This window comes from Tympanuchus pallidicinctus, unplaced genomic scaffold (genome assembly GCF_026119805.1).
Source record: "Tympanuchus pallidicinctus isolate F22 unplaced genomic scaffold, pur_lepc_1.0 scaffold7, whole genome shotgun sequence".
NCBI lineage: Eukaryota > Metazoa > Chordata > Aves > Galliformes > Phasianidae > Tympanuchus > Tympanuchus pallidicinctus.
Window position 1 is genome coordinate 13,631,038 of NW_026294791.1, and position 23,360 is coordinate 13,654,397.

The window sequence follows — 23,360 nt, forward strand, 5'->3', positions numbered from 1 at the left end:
ATGCTTAGCTTCCATGTATAGGATCCTAAGAAGCACTAAAGGGAAGAGGGAAAGCTTACAAACACATACAAAATATCTTCAATATTCCTAAGCTAAAAACCTCACTAGAACTTACAATTTGCAATGCTCTGCAGGTCACTATTCACTTCTATTCTGATTCATTGTTACTACTTGGCCAGAAGTATCAGGAATATAATTGTTTTGCCAAGGCAACTTTCAAATGTAACATTTCGGCTGGCCGGATAGAAAAGTAACATCCTCCACAAGTCAAACTCTAAGGCTTTATGAAAAAGACAAAAATGGAAAAAAAGAAAAAGAAAAAAAAAAAGAAAAAAAGATTGGAAAGACAGAGGTTTTTTTTTTTTTTTTTTAAGATTATATAATCCTGTTGAGATACTTGCATTTTTAACATCCAGAGATGGTACTTTTGGAAAGCAAATTATCTTACAGCAAATATTCGATATGGGTTGAAATGAGTGTGATATGACAACAGTTGTGAAAAATCTGGTTATTTTTGCTATTAGCTATCATGTCTTCCTGCCACAACCTGAACACCTCAACATGCGCTCGACTGTGAAGAAATTTACAGAACGGTTACTAAAGCAAAATAAGAAAATTAATGCTTCCCAAAACCTGCAGTAGTTGCCAATATTCCCTGAATACCAGTTTTGGGGATGAGGGCTAAGTGAAGGATCCCTGCAGCAGAACAGGGTCACTGTCTGGAAGATGCATCCTTGCACTGCACTGGGTCGAAGAGCTATCTGCATCTTCCCAGCTATCAGCTCACTCCCCTCACCCTTCTGCTCCGCATTCATACAGAACCACTCAGTCACTCATTCACCACTTCTTGGTGTCTGTGCCCTTACACACACAACCCCTCCACCAGCTCCAGAGGTGATAATGACAGCCACACAGGTCACATTGAGTTTATGAGTCAATCAGTTCTAATTCCCTCCCGATATCTAAATCGCAGGCATAGGGCTGACTACCTTTTGGTAGCAAGGGACCTAGACCTAGAAACAATGGATAAACCAAGGTACCTAGTTTCTGTGTATAGCAGTAAATATGCAATGCTAGGGTGGACATCAGCAAATCAAGCTGCTTAGACAAGACTCCTGTCTCATTCCTTGGCACGCTGTCTCACTCTCTCCTGCAGTTCATAGCACAAGAAATGTCCACGTGCAGTTTCTTGCAACAGATCACTCAGTGAAATCCAGCCAGAACTGTGAAGATCCATGGACATTTGATACCACGGTACAATATCATTAGTCTCAGATGTATTCAGTCTCATTATACACCTACAGATCTGTGATTCGGTTGCTGCAGGGAAACAGTAACAGCCAATCTATTTTGAAGCTTTTCTGATAGGGTGACCCATCACTGAAAAGTGCGATTGGATGGCTAAGTTGACAACTAACTGGGGGCTCAAAGCTGAGACACAGACTCAGGGATAAATATGAAAATGAACTTCAAAACTAAAATACAAATTTCTGCTAGACCTGGATTGCCCACTAAGCTAATTTCAACATCAAAGCTTTTCCTCAACTAAACACAAAATAACAGTGCTTTATCCTACCCAAGAAAGCTGCTTTGCCATTACCATTTCAATAACTGTACTGTAACTGAGGATTATTTGTCCAATTTTAGGAGTTACACTGGGAAATCACGATGATTCCCTTTTCTGGAGTAGGCTGACTTACAACTAATCTTCCCCTGACAGATCAACATTTTAGAAACAAACAACTCTGCTGAAATGCTATGCACAGAATTTAGCCTGCATTACCTTAGTGGCTAAAATTATACAAAAAGGGATGAAGCACCAGTAAACAAACTTAGGACAAACACATACAATACTGCTTACTGATGCAAGCCATCAACTTTAACATTTACGACAGAACATTTATAGCAGCTTTTTTATAGCAATCTTTTAGATTCCGAGGGAAATAAATACAAGACGTACAGTACATTCCTGGCATTAATAATGGGTGTATCCTTGATTATTGTTTATTCAACTAAAATATCTAAGTATAGCATAACAGGAAATAAATATATGCTTACCTTGGCCAAGAACCACCATGTCATTCTTCAATTTTTTCAAGACCACAAATAACGTTGGGTACTCAATTATTACTTTGTTTTTCAAATTTTCTAGGAGGCTTCTACTGGCATCCAGTTCATTGTACCTTAAAAATAACAGGAAAGTTTATTTTGGATTTTAATACTACCAAGAACATAATGTACACTTTCTAAAAAAAAAAAGAACAAAAAAAAAGTTTTCTGGCAGTTCATAGGATTTTCAGATGATATCATGCTCAGAAGAACTATCTTATGACTCAAATCGCATATTTGGGCTTATTATCCAACCACATTCATTTTATTTTTAAACCCTTCTAACACCTAAGAGCAAGAGGAAAACTGAAATCAAATTGCTTTACAGGCTAAGATATTTCCAGAGTTCTTAATGAATATCTTGACCAAAATCAGGTTCTAAACTGAAACTAAGACTTACTGTTCTTGTTTTCCCTCTCAGTTACTCTCAGAATATGTTTAATACACGTGTGTGCTTCTCTTTTTTCATGCTTACTGGCTTTTTAACACTACAGTTTTAATTTATATGGTTAATAATATATCCTATGACGTTTGCTTATGAATTATCATTTAAGTTTTGGAAAGACAGAATAAAAAGCATACACGGTCTACCATTAAAGCAAAGGAACACCAGAAGAGCTCTGTTTTAGTAGAAGTAAGGCTTGTTTACCCAGGTAAGACAGCAATGACTGCCACTGGAGCACTCATTTCCACAGACGGTACAAAACCTCTGCTTGCAGCACCAACTGCAGGAAACCCCAGCAAAGAGCTGTGCATCTATGTGTGCTACAAGAGGCACATGACTCAGTTGCTCAGCCCTGACCCACAGAAGAGCTCCTCTTCACCGTGAAGGGTGAAGCTAGTTTTAAATAGCCATATTAGTAAACATAGTAAAAACTACACTGAACATCTTCTCGACAATTACATCCTAGAAATGTAATATTCTCTCTCATCTCTATAAGAGGAAACCTGGAATCTTGGGGAAAGCAAGCACTATTTCAAAACCCTCTTTACAACAGAAACCCTGTTTCTTTCACTTGATGCAACCGCAGCATCCAACAAGTGCTCTGATATTACACTACAATCTGAGTTATGCAATTCTTTCCGTAATCAGGATTATTCAATTACTATTAAGCTACTGTATCACTTAAAGCCAAAGGTAGTTCTGAACCAAAACACACTGTGGGCAATAAACTTCACATAGCTGCTCTGCCTTCTCTGATCATTTATATATTATGCAGTTGGGCTTTCTTTTGTCATTCTACTCCCAAAGCAAAAACAAATAAACAATGAAGTCAATAAAAAAATCTCACAAAAAACATAAAAAACCAAAAACCACTGGATAGGTGAAGGGAATGTATCCTTCCTGATTTTCAGTAATGCGTGATAAAGACCTGTACATCAGAGGAATCAGTAGACAAGATTACTGAAGGCAAAACAGGATTTTAGTTCTCTGGATTTCAGAGAAACATAGTTTGAACAAAAACTATTTTTCTCTCATATTCAACTTCAAATCATCATGAAAATATTTGGTTTCATGTTTCTCTCAACCCAAAGAGATTAAGACCTGTTCTTAGAGAAACCCTTTAACAGGGATAAGAGTATACTGCATTTCTTACTGAATGAATATATCCATAACTTATGGATTAATACACATGAGGAGAAATATATTTACTGCTTTATTTACAGTACTCTAAATGCAAAGTATGGCAATACCTTTCCTTTGGCAAGAACTTCAACACATTCTTTTCTGATTAAGCAAACATTTACCACTAAGAGGCTAAACTAATTCACATGCCACAATACACTTTCCATTATCTCATGTTTTAGACAAAACATCTTTAGCGTCCAGCTTGGCATAAGATAAAACATTTGTCCTTAGAACTATTTTATGATAGTAAATTATTAAAGTGTTAGATCACTAAGTCAGAGCTTTATCTTTTTTGTTCTTAAAGTATATTTTATTGGTTGGCAATGGCAGAGAAAAAATCCACATGTTTAGTTCATAATCTGTGCTGCAAACTTCAGGGAGAATATAACAAAGAGCCTAGAGCTTCTTGTTCTCAGATTTACTAGTTTGTGTCTATTCTATCCAGAGACCCCAGTCCCTCCTTCCTTTACACACAAACACACGTTGAGGTTTTATGCTAATCCACCTGTCAGCCACTTCCTTCACTGAGCACATTTATGATCTTGAAAGAAAAATACCTGTCACTCAATTCCAGTCAAGCACAGGATGGTTCTGCTGAGCAAGACTGACTTTTCAGGTTCTCTGACAGACTTTATCACAATGAAAACCTCCCCAATTTATCAAAGAAGTGTAACAGTCATACCAGAGTGGGTGAGCAGCACAAGCCTCTAGCCATGAGACCGCCTGTAATACAGCTTTTCCAGAAACTTGACCTCACCACTTCAATTTTTTATTGTGAAAAGGTTAGACCTGCTTGGAGAAAAACCAAAAAGCACGAATCCTAAAACAGAAACAGAACAGCCTCTTACAAGTCACATACCACAATGTGGTCAGGAGCCGAACACGCAGACCCTGGTGTCAGAACAGGGCCAAGGCCTCACCACAGACAGGGTGGGCAAGGCTGGCACAGTGTGATGAAAACTTGCGCCTGGCATTCTTGTTCTCACCATGTTTACCTGCTTGTCCTGTACCACTAGGACTGCCTAGCTTGCCAGTAAGAACCTACACCAGGCTGCAACTTGTTTCAGGCCCTTCAAGTTCAAACCTACGTGTGATGCATCACAAGCCTGAAGAGTAAATTTGGAAAGAACCAAGTAATACACACAGTTTTTTGCTTAACTTGTGGTTACACATGCTGCTGCAGAGCATCTTTCCCATTCTGGCACTGAACACAGACTGCTGGCCCCCTCTGCCTCACTCAGCTTCCCAGTTCCTGCACTCAGAGAGACCTCTCTTTACATCCTCCCTGGATCTTTGTCCCTGGTATTTACCTGCTACACGTTTCCTCTGCCCCTTCCATTCACTCCCTCAGTTTCTGTTTCCAACTTATCCAATGTACTTTCCCGAATATTTTCCTGCCCTAAGCAAGGCTTTATGCCCTTGTCACAAAGTAGGAAAATGGCCTGAATTTTTTCTTCAGAAGATTCCATTTATAAGGACCACAAAGAGACAATCTTGGCAGACAACAGCTTTTGGTTTTAGCTGGAATGAAGTAACAATAACGGCTTTTTAAAAGACAAAAATTAAACAAAAATTGCCTGCCAGCAGGCAGTTTAAAAGCCTACAAAAATTGAGACAACTGAGAAAATTTAACAAGATTCAGCAATCCTACATCTGTTCCCTTAGAATCTTTTGCGTTTCTTCTATGCATTGCTTTGCTACTTTTAACACATTGCTGAAGTGAATTGTGGCTCTGCACTTTTGCTAGCACCTGCAAACTTCTGTAAAGGGTAATTTCACTATCTATAGCTATTCTACTACCTTCCAGGAATTCAAAAATTCAGCCTCCTGATCTGTCTCCCACACACAGGAATGCTATATTAGGTCACAGCGTCACAACAAACTCTCTCAAAGGGAGCTCTGGGCTATCATTCACTGGTGCAACTTGTCTCCACGAATTCAGACAGCAGGAAATTCCCTGCTGATCAGGTTTTCCTGAATGTCATCTACAGGAACTTTGATTTTAATAATAGAGAAAAATCTGCAATCTGGAATTAAAGATAAATTGTAACCATGTTATTTCTTTAATTTAGTCTTCTAGCTACTGGAAGGAGAATAAAGAAGTTTTTTTTTTTTACCAGCCTAAATAATTACAAACATCAGTAAAATAGATGTTTGCATAACTATGTTCCTAACTTTCCTGAGAGAGATATCAGCTAAAACTTTTATTCACATTTTAAACAAAGATGATTTTTCTTCCTAGAATTGAGTAGAAACATCAAAATATTTCCTTTGCATAATTCAGATACAACAAATCATGTTTATCTACTTCAGGCCAAATCCTAAAAATCCACAATATTCTGCTAATTTATGAGAAGAACGAGCATTCCTCCCCCCCTTCAATGTCCCCAGGCAAAGGAGGGCAGCATTTTCTATCTGCATTTGCCTAGAAGAGAGCAAAGACCGAGTACAGCTTTTAAAGGCTCTCCCAAGCACTCATTGTGAAGTGCTGTAGCATAGCAAAGATAATAGCTACCAGATGGACTTTCATTCCTAAGTGGTGAATAACCTCTTCGTGTGGTTATGATTTGGTGAACATGGAAGTAGTGAAATGTACTCTTGAATTAGATATGAAAGGAAAGTTATATGGCAGAAAGTAAACATGACGTACTGAAATAAAGCAGACTTTTAATATTTAACTTTGTCACAACTCTGACATTCTAAAAATCTAGAACAGTATATTTTTTTTTTTAGTCCATATGCATGGAAAAGGATTAGAAAATTCAGTAAGAAAAAGGGCAGTCTTAAAAAAAAAAAAAAAAGAGAAACAATAAAGAAAATTACTTGCAGTAATACTTCCTTTGTAACATAATTCTTAACAACAGCAGAACAATGCAGAAGTCTCTACTTTGCCTGAACACTCTTAAGAGATGGGGAACAATCAAATTCAACTTAATATTTTTATACAAAAATTGTAATAGTGTTTACATTGATATTTTAAAACCTCTAAGCTCCTCCTTTCACTCTTCTCTATGGTTTCCCTCCTAGTGGAGAATCTCCACAGTCAGCCTTACCCATGCACAGTTTAATCCATACCAATACAGATAAGATGCCTGAACAATCCTTTTTCAAACCAGATCACCATTTTCAGCAACACCTCTATCACAGCACAGTAATTTTTTCTTCTTTTCAGAAAAAAAGGAAATATTAGGACAAGAAGCAACCTCTTCTTACCAGCATTACCAGCCCACCTGTCCTGTTGGGAAGCAGCTGAAAAAGCATAGGAAGAAAAGCTGCCAGTACACCAAGAAAAGCATCACACCACGAAAAGCATCTCAGACTTCACCATCAACTCCTAACTACACCTATATACAGAGAATGCAAAAAGGCACATAACAGAAAATATGACATTGTTCCTTTTCATTCCTATATTTTAACCATAGGCCGTCTGTACACACAAAAATCTTAGTAAGACATGCTGTAACAAACCAGTCTTCTCTCTTTTCTGGGTCATAAGAGGCCCTTATATTAGGCAAATGGAAGTACTTCTGAAAATTGAAGTGTAAACTCGGAGCAAAATATCAAAATATTATAAAATACTCTTCTTATAAACATATTTCAGGGAGTTACAATTTAGAAAAGATTAAAGGGACACTAATTGTCACCTCAATTACTGGGGACAATAATAGCTGTCCAGAAAGACTCATTGGTCTGTTCATTTTTACCCTATAAAATATACAAAAGAGTTAATGGAAAGAAGAGATAAGCAACATAAAAGTATGTTATTGTAGAAGCACAAAGGCTATCCTTGTTTAAATCTCTCGAGAATGAGGCAATTGCATGAAGGAAAAAACACAGTAAAAGTTCTTCAGTGACAACCATGGAAAAATGTATCAATTGATGGCAAAAACCGTAAAGTAGATAAGGCATCTGTTACAACAATTTAGTGGACAGAGCATTAAGAGAGATGTGGTAAAAGGACTCAGGATACAAAATAATCTAAAGATTAACTGAAGAATAAACCTTCTTGAATTTTTTAGTTAAGGGAGAAAGTATAATAAAACAAACAGGAGGAAAATGTGAAGCTAACTAATGTCATTTTCTTGGATTCAGTAGAATTTGGTTCAAAGAACAGAGAAACTGTGATACTGAAATTTCAAGAAAGCAAATATTTTCCCCATCTCGTAAGACACAATGACAAGAAAAAATAAAATCCAGCAGCAAGTAACCATACTATCATTTAAGTGCATCACAGCAACTGTCCTTTACAGAAACAGAAGTTTGCCAAGAAGCTGCACAAACTGCTCAAAAGCTTATGGCTTATAAATCTAAGTTGTTTATGCAGATACACTGTAAAGGGGTATACCATGACTGCTTACGACTACACACGACTGAAATAAAGAAACAAACCAGCCTAATGAGCCAATGACAGCCAGAAGGCCTAAAGGGAAAATGAAATTTCACGAGGGAGAATTTATTAGAAAGAGAATGAGTTGAATACCAACCATGAATTCCTCTAGTTTCGAGAAGCGCAAAGATTTTAGTGGCATCTCTAATATAAGCAAAAGCTGTGGGTGGTTCCCTAAAAATGCAGGGAAATCAAGTTAAGTGACTTGTACCATTAATAAAAAACTGGCATAATCATGGGGGAAAAGTGATTGTCACAGGCCTACTATAATTACAGTACTTGTTACACAACCTCATGAGACAATATTGAAACAATTTTAGAGGTGGGGAGTTTACCAAGGGATAACAAAGGATGCAATGAAAAATTCTTAATATACCAAGTTCAGAAAACAAATAGGTCAAGTCCCACTTGAAAGCTTAATGCAAGTCAGCAGTGCATTGACAAGATTAATAGAAATACAGGGTGGTTAGAAGTGAGCCCTCATAAACTGGCAATAATTTTCTTACACTTGGGTGAATCTAATGAACCTCTACTTCAGAAACAGAAGTTGTTACTTTTGGAATTTAGGAACAAAATTGTTTTGGAATTTAGGAACCAGATAGCAAATTCAAAGTTTTCAAATTCAGCTCATATGAAGATAGTCTGAATATCTTTAATGCTCTGGGCTAAATGGTGGATATATATCCAGAAATTGATTCTTATTAGCATGGAAATCAAAGTGTGATAAGCCTTCCATTAAGGGGTTACTGATGCTTTACAAAGAAAAGGAAAAGCTCTGAAATAAAGAAAACAAATTATTTTCTTGGCAAACAAGCAGGAAGGTCAATTCCCTCCTTGGCGGGGTCGAAACAATCAGTCCTAGCTCATTTCCGTCAGGAAGAAGAAAAAACAGAGGGATTCCCCTTTGGCAGCATCATAAGGAAATAACAAGATCTCTCCTTTCCCACTGGAGCACAAAGAGGTTCCCCTTTACTACGCCTCTGTGAAAACACTGATGGCTAATGTGCCATTTTTCACAGTGCTGCAGCTTCCAAGTTCAGTCTATCACTTCGGCTACTCTCAAACCCAAATGAATTTGTGTATTTCCTTCTAGAAGTGTTTTATTCCAATCTCCCCATGCTGCCTGGTGACCAAACTGAGAAACTCAGCTAGCTGCAAGTCGGAGTATCACCTGCCTTTTCCTTCTATGAATAGCAATTAAACAGAATCTCTGAGGTGTACCCTCTGTATACTTCTGGAAAATACCAAACAGCAACCCAGATACGTATCACTGAATTAAACCCTTCAGTACAACCTACGTTTCCTCCCTTCTACAATTCAATTTCAGCAACTCCCCAGGCCAAGGGGCAGCAGGGATGTTTCCAAACTGCAATCTCCTTGCCTTTGAGTCTGCCTCACATGTGCATGCTAAACAGCACACAGACTGTGATGAAAGCCTTTTTCATACTATCCTCATGTTACATATTACGACCATGCACTTAAGCTCATGTCTGCCCCCCAGAAGGGATGGAGGGCTGGAGCAAACTTCAAGAACTGCTCTGGAATCAGCCGTTCCTAGACACACACTTACTTGGAGAGAGGAGAGAAAATCTGCCTACATATTCACTGGGTATGCCACTCTTATTCTATAAACCCAGTTATGATGCAGAAGAGGCTGCTATGCACAGTTTTCCTTATATTTTAGAGTTTGGGGTCTGCCTACCTGATTTGCAAGCACGAAGGCTCTGCACATCTTTGAATCTGCCTGTGGTGCTTGCAGAACACTATCGGATGACTAGATAGGGCAAACTGCTGGGTGAAGCCAACACTACCACTTTTATTGGTATCTCATCCTCTACTCTTTACTTACACATTCTTCCTCTGTAAGTGGTCTGGATCTAACTTGCTGCTACACAGACTACAGAATTTTGGAGCTGAGACTGTGACTTCAAATAAATCTTTGTGCAACAGATGTCTCAGCCTGAGATTCTCTAGCTGGGACACTCCAAAAATCCTAATGCAATACCATTAATTATAAAACAGTTCATCCAAAATAATTCAGCCTGTGTTACAAAACGCTGGATTGTTGCTTTAAAAAACAGGCACATACTGGTTCATAAAGGAATTCCTTTCAGGAAAAAAAAAAAAAAAAAAGAATGATTGCTCAAGATAGTAAGATGGACAAATTCTGATTTTGGAATCATCCCAAAAATCTTCTCAAAGGTCAAGTAATTGTAGTCAGACATCATAAACATTTAGCTATGCAAGCTACAGATTCAGATCATACATACTTTTTATAATCAGCAATGACTAGTTTTCTGCTTTCCTTTCATGTTGTGTAAGACAGGATTTGGGTTAAGAACGTAAGTAGATAGGAAAGAAAACTGACTACTTTTTACAGTAAAAGCTGCATATCCTGGAATCTCTTGCTCCTCATTGCTTTGGTCAGAAGAGAAACTGATGAAGAAGGAGCAAATGAGAAGTGATGCTGCAGTAACAAACCCAGGAAGGCTAGAAATGATCTACAAGAAAATGGAACAAAAGTATTCAGTAAGGAAAGCACCAGTTTTAATAAAAAATAAACCAAAACAAAAGCCAGCACTCTGGGAAAAAAACAGCAGCAAGCAATACACAGCAGCACTGTGTTTAAGAAACAGACTAGAGACCTAACGCTATTTCCCTTGAACAGTACAAAGTAGCCAGAGCCTAACTACAGTTGTGCAGTGAAGAATGACTATTGTAAGCTCCCTGCCTTTGTAAGGCTGGCAGAACTGCTTTTGTACCAGCTGCTGTGAGCCAGAGTAATGAATTCTACTGTCAATCTTCAGCTGGTGCAGGCTAAAGCCAGCTTGGGGTCTGTTCCAAATCATGCCAAGGCCAGCAGCTCAGCCAGGGATTTGTATCCCTAATTCCTGTCTCATGTATACCATGTACTAAATAAATGGGAAGAGAAACTGCTTCCTAAGAAAGACAAAAGACTATCAAATCACCATATATTTTTCAACGCCTCCAGGAAATGCAGAGAAAAATAATGCTTGAGAAGCCCCAACCTCAGTATGTTTGTTCTGATAGATAAATCAAGTAGCATTTTTGAAATGATTTCTATTTATGATAAAAAGTTGATCCATGCACCACACTGATAGCACTGTGGTTTTTTTTAAACAACCAAATCACGTATGAAAAGCAGAAAGCAAAATCTATAAGCTCCACTGGTTTTACATGAAGTTATTCAGGCACTACAGTGCAGAAGGAAGTGCCCTAGGAAGATTATACAAAAAATTAACACAATCTAAGGAAAACACTAACACCACAAATACGTGAGGCTGTGCTGTGGGTAAATGTAACAGTATTTTATACTCTTACAATCACTGACAAAGAATCAGATATATATTTTTAATGACAGGAAAATAAATAGTTCAATATAAATATTACATTTAAAAATATTTGTTTCCTTTAATTCATATTACTCCTTGAATTCCCAGACAACAGAATTCCATTGGAGTACAGAGGCTAAAGCAAAAAGAACTTACTTCATCTTCCTGAATCTATTACTCTGACTACTGCAACCTACTAATGTGATCTAACCCACAGATACTGAAAAACAATAGACTACAAAAGAAAATTCTCTTTGAGCACAGAACTCAGTCATCCAAGGAAAGAACTCTCATTTCTGCCAGCTGATCTTGAGACAGGGAAGTGCTCCAACATTACTAACATCATCCAGGCTTCTGGGAAGCAACTGCACTGGATCAGTTGAAGCAAAATAAGCATTCACCACCATAAGGCAATGACATTTAGTAGAGAAGAACCTCCAATACTTGTTTAGCATTTTCTTTCCTGTGGTCCACAAAAATTAAGAGGCAAACATGCCAACATTCTCATGTTGCACCAGCCAGTGTCACCACAGAGAGCAAGAAGCCCCTTGATGTTGCAACTGGCACAAAAATGCTTTGGATAATTTTGGCTTTCTGAGCAACTGAAGAAGCATGATCTGCACCAGTACTACTGCTACAAACACCAGTGCTACAACCAATCTGATATGCCAGCATCCCTAGGTAGCATGGCTGTTTTACAACAGGAAAGCTGTTCTGCATTCAGTTCCTGGAAGGAAACAGTCCACTGAAAGCAGTGGGCTTTGTAAGGCTTCTAAGGCCAGGCAGGCTGTTTTCCAAGCACCTAAATATTCCATTAGCCTACCTAAAAAGACTCTCAAAATATTCTACAGTGACACACTCTGAAGCGATGTTTATGTGCTATTTTGAATATATTAACAGGCAAAAAAGAAAAATCTTACACAAAAGATCTAATAATGATGTTTAAGAAACCATTGCTTTTTAATTCCATTAAATTAAACAAACGTGTTTAAAGACAGACAACTATCTCCACTGACTTCATGCAAGATGTTACTGAATCCAGAAAGAGAGATCACTGAACAGTGACTCCTAGATAAAAATATCCATGGTAAATTAAGTCTGTTGTAGTTCATTCTCCCTTAAAAATAGGACGATCTTACATGATAAGGAAGAGTAAGTAAGTAAGTAAGGGTCACTTAACCTACAACAAATATCAAGGATTCGCTGAATTTAGGATTTTTGGTTTTGTTTTTTGGTTTTTTTTTTTGTTACACAAAGCCTAATAAGGCAATTCTCGGGAAAAGAAGAAAGTGCATTTCCCAAATCAGACTGTGTAATTTGGCAGTTGCATTTTTTCTTCCCTTAGTGGAAAAAACAATACTCTTACCGTATGAAGTCACTTTGAAGGCATCCCAAATAAAGGACTGAAGGCAGTCAGGACATTAATTTATCCTGAAGAAAGAAAAGACTACTTTATAAAAGAATGTAGACTGTAAAAACCATCCAAGAGGCAGTGGCTAAACCTTTCTTGGAATAGTTTCAACCAAGGAGAGAATGGACACCAACTAAATATTGCATAAGAGGTGATAGAGGCAAGCACCACAAATGGAAAACTAACAAACCACTCAACTGCAGATGCTTTCCAAACCAAGGTTTTAAAGAAAGAAGAATTGTGTAACACTCGTGACTTTGAATCGTCCTTCATAAGGTTCTTTATAAAGTGCAACTAAATGTGAAGACAATCAAGTGATGTAACGGTTCTAGTGTTATCAGCTATTAGCTGACAGGTACAGAGGAGAGAATACAATGAGTGATTATACTGTAGGTTAATCCAAACAATCATGGAGTGCTACAACTCATACTGAAAACAATTCTTACAAGTTGGGTTTAGATTACATAGGAGGCAGAGATCAGGACGGGGAACAAGAAAGCCAAAATAAGAGCTTATCACAGATGGGAAAGCTGTATTGCCACTACTGACTATGAAAGGCACCTAGGAGCAAGAAAGCAAGCACCACGTTGTTTAGCTGCTATTCATAATACCCATATGGCACTGGCTTTATCCAGTTGCTTTTAGAAGTTCTGCAGAACTCCTGTGAGGAAGCGGAAATCCGTGTTGCATGGTTAATTTATATCTTTGGAGAAAGAAAAAAAAAGAAAACCCCCGAGACATAAAGCATTCTATAAAGGACCTTCAAAATGAAAGAACCGTTTGCGATGAAATGCAGAAAACAGCCAAAACTGAACCGCAAACTTCTGTTTCATAAACACTTGCAGGAAATACTAAAATCCTTCTGTAACATACTTATCTTAAAACTAGCAGACAAACATTTTATAACCCATAATAATCCCACTTAGATGTTTTCTGAAACACCACTGCACTGCCTCAGTAATCCATAATCCCAACTATGAAAAATACTTTTCTCAAATGGATCTGCTAAGCCAAAAAACAACAGCCAACCAAACAGCACCTTTTTTTTTTCTTTTCTTTAAAAACAGCTTTCCCATTACCTAGAACTTGTGGAGAAGCAGTTTCTGCTGGGTCCAGGGGAACTTCAGGTAACAGGCTGTTTATGCAGATTTGCTTTATTAGATCATTAGTAGACTATACTGATCCTACTCCTCTAGCCTGCCCACGGAGTGAAGAAGAGCATTTTGTCGTGCTGGAACAGAGGCCAGAAGTGTATGGAATGGGGTGGCACAGGGTGAGCTGACAGAGGCACTCAAGATGACACAAAGCAGCAGTCAGCAGCCACTGCTAGGAATTGAACAGACCCAGTTCAAGCATTCCCACTGCAACTCCAGGTACTGATTTTTACTGAGACAACATACACCCTAATTAATTTAACTGGGGAGAATCATAAAATAGACAAAACCAAAGTAAATTCTCAACTATAATGCAACTAGAGAGCCTTAGTCACAGCAGCTAAGCTAGCACAAGCACATCCAGAACTTGATGGCAGAGACAAAGCTTACACAGACAAAAGATGTTTTCCTGCTGACATGGCAGCCCCATCACTTCAAACAAACTTTGTTCTTTCCTTCAGAAGCAGTTCCTTTCAGCACACTGTTTCCTTGACTGGTACGCACGGCCACAGCTGGGCCTGCTCCACTGACCAGGAGGTGCATTTCTAATCCTAAAACCTTCTCATTTTCTTCCTACAGTTCTAGAATCTATAATCTATGTGACTCTAATATCAACCTATAGAGCTGATTCTTGGAATACAGATGAGACTCAAACATCAGGGTATTTCATGAGATTCTTCTAAAAAGCTTCATAAAAAAGAATGCTCTCTCAGCTCTCTTCATGAGCTAAGGAGTCGTTACACCCAATTATGAACACCAAGGTTAAGTAAAAAAAGAAACTGATGAGCAACAGAGATTGTCCACTTTGATACTAGTTTATTTCCCAAGGCTTCTATGCAATTCACATGCCATATTTCAAGAGATCAGGAGGTAAATTTTACCTGCTGTTGCAGAAGCAAGTTTTTCTTCCTTTCTAAAAAACTGAAACGCAAAAGAAGCAAGCACCTATCTGAAAGGTGAAGCTAAGTAGCAACTTAAACAGTTCAATAACTGAAAAATATCCCAAACTGTTAAAAGATACTGAGGGAAAAACTAAAGAACATGTGTATCTTCTTATATTTTAAAGATACAAATGAATATTCAAGCAATATCTTCTGAACACTACCTTTCCAGTAAAAAGTGACATACAACAGTAACAATCTGAATACATTTTCAGTTTTTGATGCATTAATTTGAGTACAAAGAAGGGGACAGAAGTTCATGCTCCAGGAAACTGTCCTGAGCAGTACTGCTAACAGATGAACCCAAGCCTGCCAAAAACATTTTAAAATTATAAATAGTTCTAGTCTCCCAGCACTAAGTTCTAGAAAGGCTTCTTTGCTTTGTTGCACCACTATATACAACCTGAATGGGTGAAGTGCCTGTGTTTAATTCATGGAAAATAGAGTAAAGAGGAAAAAAACCAGAAATCTGCACCCATCCAGGTCCTTCCACACTGATCTTACCAGTGAAGCTCACAATACCAGCATTTTTTATTTCCCTTCTAAGAATACAGAATTTGCAATTCTTGAAGAAAATGAAAATCAGTTGACACATTTCACTCAAAAGCAACAGGTTTATGGGTGAGAACTCTAATGACAAATTTTAGAAACTATTTCTAATAGTGATTTCAAAGAGGGAAAAAAATTTAAAACCACAAGGAGTTTATATTCTGGGGCTTGAGTGATCAAGTATGTTACTCACATCTGAATAATACTTTCTGGGAAAATAAATGCAGCACAAATAGGAAGTTCAATTACAACTGAAATGTCTTTTCTGTATCTTTTTTTCCCCTTAGAAATAATATATAATGCTTTAGGGAAGCATGCTATTTCCACTTGTTACATTTGAAGAAAAGAATGTACATTAAAAACCCTAACTAGGAATCACTGGTCAACCACACTAAGCTACATTAAAGCTGGTACACATCCTTTCCAGAACAGTGACAACAGTGGAATGTTCAAAATGGCATTTATACCATCAGAAATGATTTACTTAACATTTATTTTTGAAATTCAAGATTACTGTCTGCTCAGGAAACAAAGAAAGCAATCCTTTACAAGTCAGAATTCTGGAAGCCACACCCAGCAATATCATAGCATGAAGAATGATGAGCCAGAAACTGACAAAAATTCATTACTTCAGATGCTGCCACTGGATGCTGATGAGCAAGTCATTTTTCCTGCAATGCTTTAAAAAGACAGCTATCCCATTCACTCTCCTGGAGGGTTAACATAACCATGGAAGTGCTCGAAGAAGGGAACAGACATCAACACTTCTGCTGGTCAATAGAGTACTTTGCTGCTTAATACTCATCTAGCAGTGAGCTGAGTCACTTGCATGGATGGCTGCTGAAGCTCAAGAAGAGGCACTCTTGCCAATCCACCAATACAGCTGTGAACGCCATAGCTTCTTAAATTGTCCAAGTAAAACTGAGCTGAATTTACTAATCACAGCACTTGAACAGATACTTCAATGTTGGCATAGGAAGCATAGGAACAGACAATGAAATAAGATTTTTGCTGCATCATTCTTAAAGTGGCTGATAATTACACACAGAAGTTAATCCATGGGCTTGGGCTATTTATTCTTGATATATTAAAGTTTAAGAAATACATTCTTTCTTTTTGCTGTCTTTAATTAATATGCACACAAACAAAGCAAAGAGCCACCTTACCTGGTGGAGTTTTGCCCCCTGTTCTCTATTTTCATTAAAATTTGTACATCTGACTGAGGAGACATTGTATATATCTTTAATCTGAAAAAAAAACAATATGCAACAGAAATGAAGAAATGATGTGCTTCAGACTCTTCCTCCTATCATCTGTAAAAGATGAGAATGTTTTACGTATCAACAAGTGAAAGCATTTTTTTATTAAAAAAGCTCATTTTCCACATCTTAAATACCTTCTAAAAATTAGGGCTGTAATTATTGGTATGTTTTTCTAACTCCTCCAAACAAAAGGATTACTGTTATCTCCACTGGGCTGAATTATGCTACATTTCTTAGAATTAGAGTTGCTTTATTTGATTTTTATGTTATAAATCTTCATTCCTGGTTTAAATGTGGAGGCTATATTCCTCCACAGGGATCCACAGTAACCTCCAGGGTTACTTGGTTGGTGAAAGTTGGGATGGTTTTCATCACAGCAACTAAAGCTGTAGAGCTGACAGGGACCTCAGTCCTCCATGTTTGAAGTGCAGCAAGGTTAAGCAATCTGTTCAGAACCACTCCTGCCTTTTATTAGCAAAGCATATGGACAAGGCAGAAAGGAATTCAATACGCACCTTTGACAAACTACTGGATCTGACTCCACTGGATCAATGTAGGGCTTCAGGATATCAGTGAGCGTTTTATCCTCTGGCACTCTTCCCCAAAGATAAAAATCAAATACGTAAGACATGGTTCATCATGCACACAGAACTCTATTATCTGAGTCATTTAGAGAAAGCTGGACGTTTGCACGCTACTGTGGTACATCTGAATACTTCATGGGTGAATTATAAATGTGGATCAATACAGCCCAGGTAATTGACAATTCCATATAAATTTCAACACTAAGACTTCATTGGCATCTGCAGGGAGTAAACAGATGAGTATCTCCAGTTCCAAACCCTGCAGCATAACATGCTGTCTGTACAGACCTAAAAGTAGATACTGGCAAATTTCATATCCACCTTTAGACAACGAAAAAAGGAGAGAAACATTTGTCCATAAAAGCTGAATTTTTGGCTTTTACAAAATGCACTTGCAGGCTTTCCTACAAAGTAAACAATGACAAAATTTCACTGTGTGTGCAGGTCAGCTCCAGCACGCAGGCAAAGAGGGAATGGAAATCTTGCAGCACTTCTGCCCCATGAGAGCAGAACACATTAGCTGAGAGGATATTGCCACTGTAAACATACAAGCTTCTTGTTCACTGCCAAGAAGGAGTAGCAATCAAATATTTCTTTTGATTTGACAATCTCTCTAGCCTTCAAAGAAGAAAGTACTGCACAACTTTAAATACATTTTAAATTTGAACGCCCTTTTAGTTAAGACATAAAATAATATTGGAGTTTACCTCATATAGCAGAAACCGTTAAGAATGGATCAAAATATTTCCCATTTGAATTCCAATAGAGTAATTTCCAAAAATCCATTTTTCAAACTCTGTACCTTTTTAAAGCGTATTCAGCATTACAGTGAAGAAATACAAGCTTCAAATGCCAGTAGAACTTCTGCTCCCTGAAAAGAAGAAATGCAGATTCTTAACGCCTCGCTAGTTAGCTGGTAGCTGTTACTTGTCTTTCCAAAGCACAACCTAAACAGAAGATGTGTCAGCAGCAGGGAGGGAAGCTGCCTTTCAGTATAACAGTGAAAACACACGTTGGAAAGAATAAATGTAGTACAAAACTAACAGGAAGCTTCTGTAAGAGACAAAAGTTGATGCTGCATTCTGTTCTCCTGCTCATTTGTTGGCAAACCATCCTGCCTCCAAAGCTAGCATAATTAGTATCTGAGAACAGAAACTGCTCGAGCATGGTTTCAGTGCAGTATGGCATCAGGAAAGGCAGAACTGCCTAGAGGGCAGTGCTCTAGATCAAGAATCTGCTGAAGGCAACAGTGACTTCAGGCAAACCATTTTTCCTTTTATTGCTTCAAATTCTCCCATCCCGTACAATGAGTGTAACAATCTTTTTCTAAGTGAACTCTCATAAGAAAAAGCACAGACTGAAAGATAGGTTTATGGCCCTCTCCTCTGGTTTAGAATTTCACACTTGATACAAACAGTAAAGATTTAGAAAACAGATGCCAGGTATCTATCTGAAGCACAGGAACTTGAAATGGTACTTTTAAATTTTATTTTATTTTTACTACTTAAGACCCATGAATCCTTATATCTAAGATAATCAGCAACAGTTATGCAAAGATTCTGTTACTGCTACAATTAAAAATAAACACACTGTTGCTCGAACATGCTGTTTAATTTGCTTATCAGGCAGATGGAACTATCCAGCAGGATCTAGCTGCCTGCAGAGACAAGCACACGTGCAATCAAGTAAAAAACTAGTAAACAAGTTAGTTGCTAAGCTCAATTAACTATCATATCAACTTTTAGATGCAGGCACTTTATAAAGCACACTTACCAAATACATAATTATTGACTTAAGATACGCCTAGGGGAAAGCTAAACTTCACAGCTGAGCTACAGTTCTCATAGTCCAAGTACAATCAATATAATCAAATATAATCAAAAGATAATACAAGGTATTATCTTTTATCTTCACCTCCCACAAAAAAGATGCAAGAACCCTCCAAGGAGCTAATAATTTATAGATTAGAATAAACTGAACTACAAGTGGCTAAGATCCACAAAGCAACATGTGACTCAGTAGAGCTGTATGCGCCTCGTGATTTTTGCCCTGTATCTGCTCATGCTTGTAAAAACTGAGAATGAAGGATCCCTCTTTAGATGAAGAGGGATTAGGTCTGAAACAGGTAAGAAAATGGTATGACCAGAGCTGGACAGTAAGAGATAAAACATTATTAATTACACTGCATACACAATGCATAGCTGACATCTTGCCTTGTGGATTTTCATGCTATTTTGCATATTGCTATGACACAGTCTTAAATTACTGAACTGAAAAAGAAACAAGTCAAAATCAGTGAGTATACTGGAATTTGAAAGTTTTTTTGCAAGGTGATTGAAACAAAGTTTTCCAGTTTCTCATCTTAACTACTGAAAGAAGCATCAGATGAGGCCTTTATAAACACACTAACAACTAACCTTTCTAGCATTTTTTTCCATTTAATTCACCACTAATATGTTCTATCAGACCATACACATCTACTCCAAGTGACCGACACTTACTGTGATGTGGACTCTCTTTCTGCCAAACCTTTGAATCGAGACCTTCGAAGTAAGATACTGCCAGATACTTCCCCCCAAAAGCAGAAACAGCAAGGTGTGATGATGATGACAGAAGCATGTACGCGGTCTACAGGACTGTTTCTAACACAGACACTTCAGTGAGAAATGTTCCAGAAATACTTCTAGCTATCTGCTACCTGTTAGGAACACTCTGTGTCCACAGAAATTGTGGTCACACACCACATTCTGATTTCACATGTAAGACCAGCTTGCTGTGGGCTCATTGAGGCAGACTCAGTTCATCATGCAGCTGTATGATCAGCTTAAGAGGGATCTTTTCAGACTTTCACCCTCCCTCCCCCTTCCAGGCATAATCTAGTCTTTGGATTAGTGAACAGTAAGAGCTACGAATCAGGAAGACTGAACATTAAATTTAAAAACATCAGGAAGTTCCACTTTTATCAGAAAGTTCCACTTTAGAAAAACAGGAACGTTGATATTTTTCAGCATGCTAAAAGGTAAACCAAGGTGAATTAATCTCTCTTCAAAATACACTTGCCTAAAAGCAAATGACAAGCAGAAAGAGGTAAAAGCTGGGTAAGAAGAAGGCAAGGAAGGAAGAAGCTTAGAACTGGAATAGCCTTACACACTTTGCTGACAAGCGAAGTATAGAAAAGCAGTAATACTTTGCACAAATTTCCATAAGTAGATTGGTAACAATCTCCTGGATGTCCATTATTAAAGGGAAGCATCCTTCAACATCATTGATTCCTGCCCAATACAAAAACTTGATGTCAACTCTAGATGCTATCAAAGCTGCTTCACAACAAGTTCAGATTTAAGTTAGATACCCTGGCTCCAAATCTCACTGACTTCATTTTCCATTATGGCTCACTGGGGTAGTATTTCCTTCAAGTGTAACTGACATGTATTATGTTCATTGTCTAAATGAAAAATGCTTAATTGACTAAGTCATCCTGAGTTGAGTAACAGCTCACACTGCTTGAAGTGCTCAACGCTGCTCGGCTGCCATGGAGCGTCAATCCAAGGTTTGCTTGAATACCAAGGTCCTGACTATAAAGTTATCAAACAGCACAGATCTGGATGAGGCACAGCACATCCTTGATGTCAGTAAAAACAGCATCACTGCCCATCCCCACATTGCTTGGCTTCATATCCAATTCTGGCTAATTCAGAAGCACAGAAACTGATCAGAGAAAAAATGAGAAGCTAAGGAACCTCTCCCCCTGCACTAGATGTAGCTGCAAATGGTACTTAGAACTGCACAGGCTGTTCTGCCATTACTGTTCTACGCTAGAGTAACTGTTTCCCTTTCATTTTTTCCTAAAACTTCCAAATAATTACTTTCTGTAATCAATACAATTTTTCTTCTCTAGTTTTCTTTCAAAGAACAACACAGTAAAGTGATTTTTAAATTCATGACAGCTGAAACAGGTTTTTACTGCTGATACTACAAGACAGCACTGATAAATGTGACTGTTACCTCCAGCTAGATCTTGGCACAGCTATAAAGATTTTCTTCACTGGTTTTACAGTTAATGCAGTACCCTGCTAGACACTTCAAGTACAAGTGGGTGTATGCAGTATAGGTGCTGGCAATTAAAGAACAGATCTAGGATCTGTCTAGGATTCTACAGAAGATATTGGGACCAACATGCCTTAGTGGATTTTTAAAAGTGTTTTTGAACTGATAGAAGAGATAAAAAGGAAATAGTGACCTTATCCTTAAACTATCCTTAAATTTCACAATACTCAGTACTCTCACCATGTGCATTGAGGTTTAATTGAAACATGTGGTACTCAGTATCTACTCCTTTGGATAATGTCACCTTTCACAACTTACTTAAGCAATGAAATTTAGTCCAAGTAAGTGACTAGATTCTCTTATGGAATCCAAACAAACATTAACAGAAGATATCACACAGAAGCATGACGGTTTCCTTCTTCCCCCATCAACTTCGTATTCCTTGCCAAAATTAGGTCTGCTCTACTCTGGACAACAGCACACTAAAAGGGACATCTCCATTTTGTTGGAGCTTCGTTAAATGAATTCCTGGACTTGATGTATAAACAATAAATATTTCTACTGCAACACTTCTACTGAAAGTTCAAGTGTTTCCTAGTTACGGTAAACAACAAGACAGTCAATGAAGAAGATGAAGAACAATTCCACTGCAGCACATGGTCTTCTATCAAAGGCCTCCCAGCAGCAAGAGATGTTGTTACTGACCACATGTGTGGAACAGGCAAACACCACACCAACTTGAGCCGAGAGTCTGGTGTGAATCAGGAGACTCCTAAGAAGCCAAACTCTAATCATCTTTAACAAATAAAACCACTGTCCTCTCCACTTCTATAAATAAACAAAATGACCATCAGATCCACTACGGAAAGAAAACAACTAATAAAAATCTCAGCTACAGAACTCAGTAATTACTTGTTTACACATGGGGATGGTCTGAAAAACTACCAACAGACTGAAACGTACCAAGGTCATGCTTTCTGCTCATTTCAGATCAGCATTTCTTTGCTTGTGAGGTCACTTTGGAAAGCAAGCAGAACTATGCACTAAATGACGGCTGAATTCAAGGTTAACAGCTCTAGCAGAGCAATACGATCCCCCAAACCAGCCCATATAACTCCTTGGTAAATTCTTAACATCAGCAAAACTTGAAAAAATTCATTCTATTTATCTTTACCTAGTTCAAGACTAAAGACTGACATTTTAGGCTTTTCACATGCACCTCAGAGTAGCTTTTACAGCACTGATGATCACTTAACTGCTGCTAATCTCAAGGCCCATACTACACTGTACTCATACTAGTAAGATGTCCTAAGCCATCTGCAAGCCAGATAAGACTTCACAAACTGGACTCAAACTCCATTTGCTGAAGATCCTCTATTATCTGCATTGTTTGAGATTACAAGTTAGTCTAACCCATGTTACCTAGCACTGGCACATATGCTTTCATAACACTGAATTTCGCAAACCAACTACTGGAAGCTAGGAAACGAGAAATGGTTAACACATCTTAACAACCACAGACTTGCCCTGCAGAACTGGCAGGGGCAAGGGATAACACCAGAACACACCTTGCACCTCCTCATTCTGGATGGCTCTCCTCCCTGCCTCAAACAGCCGAGCAGCTTGGCTCAAGTAGAGAATATGTAGGAGACATCTGAACAGGCACACAGCCTCCCACGTACCTATGTGGAGCTGCCTCCAATCTCCATGCTATGTAGCAACCTTTCCCCAAATCCTGGCAGACACAAAGCATAAGTGGGGGCTCAGATCTACTGAACACAGACACCAGACCCTGGCAACCACCAGATGCTAATCTCACAGAGAGCAACTATTAGCACAGCTTTTCCCATTAGACTGTAGTATTCAACAAAGTTATGAGTCATATCTTGAAGTCATATGGCACAGGTGTTAAATGGCTGATGGATGCTTGTTT

At 38.2% G+C, this 23,360-nt stretch overlaps 1 protein-coding gene across 1 annotated transcript in view; it reads right to left on the reverse strand.

The window, feature by feature from the left end:
• Window positions 1-23,360, reverse strand: part of ZNHIT6 (zinc finger HIT-type containing 6) — a 36,974-nt gene that overhangs the window by 10,728 nt on the left and 2,886 nt on the right. The window contains exons 6-9 of the mRNA XM_052666341.1: window positions 18,183-18,251; window positions 17,312-17,392; window positions 16,701-16,781; window positions 2,059-2,183 (exon numbers count right to left, since the gene is read on the reverse strand). Coding sequence (XP_052522301.1) covers window positions 2,059-2,183; window positions 16,701-16,781; window positions 17,312-17,392; window positions 18,183-18,251 — 356 coding nt within the window. The remainder of the gene's footprint in view (window positions 1-2,058; window positions 2,184-16,700; window positions 16,782-17,311; window positions 17,393-18,182; window positions 18,252-23,360) is intronic.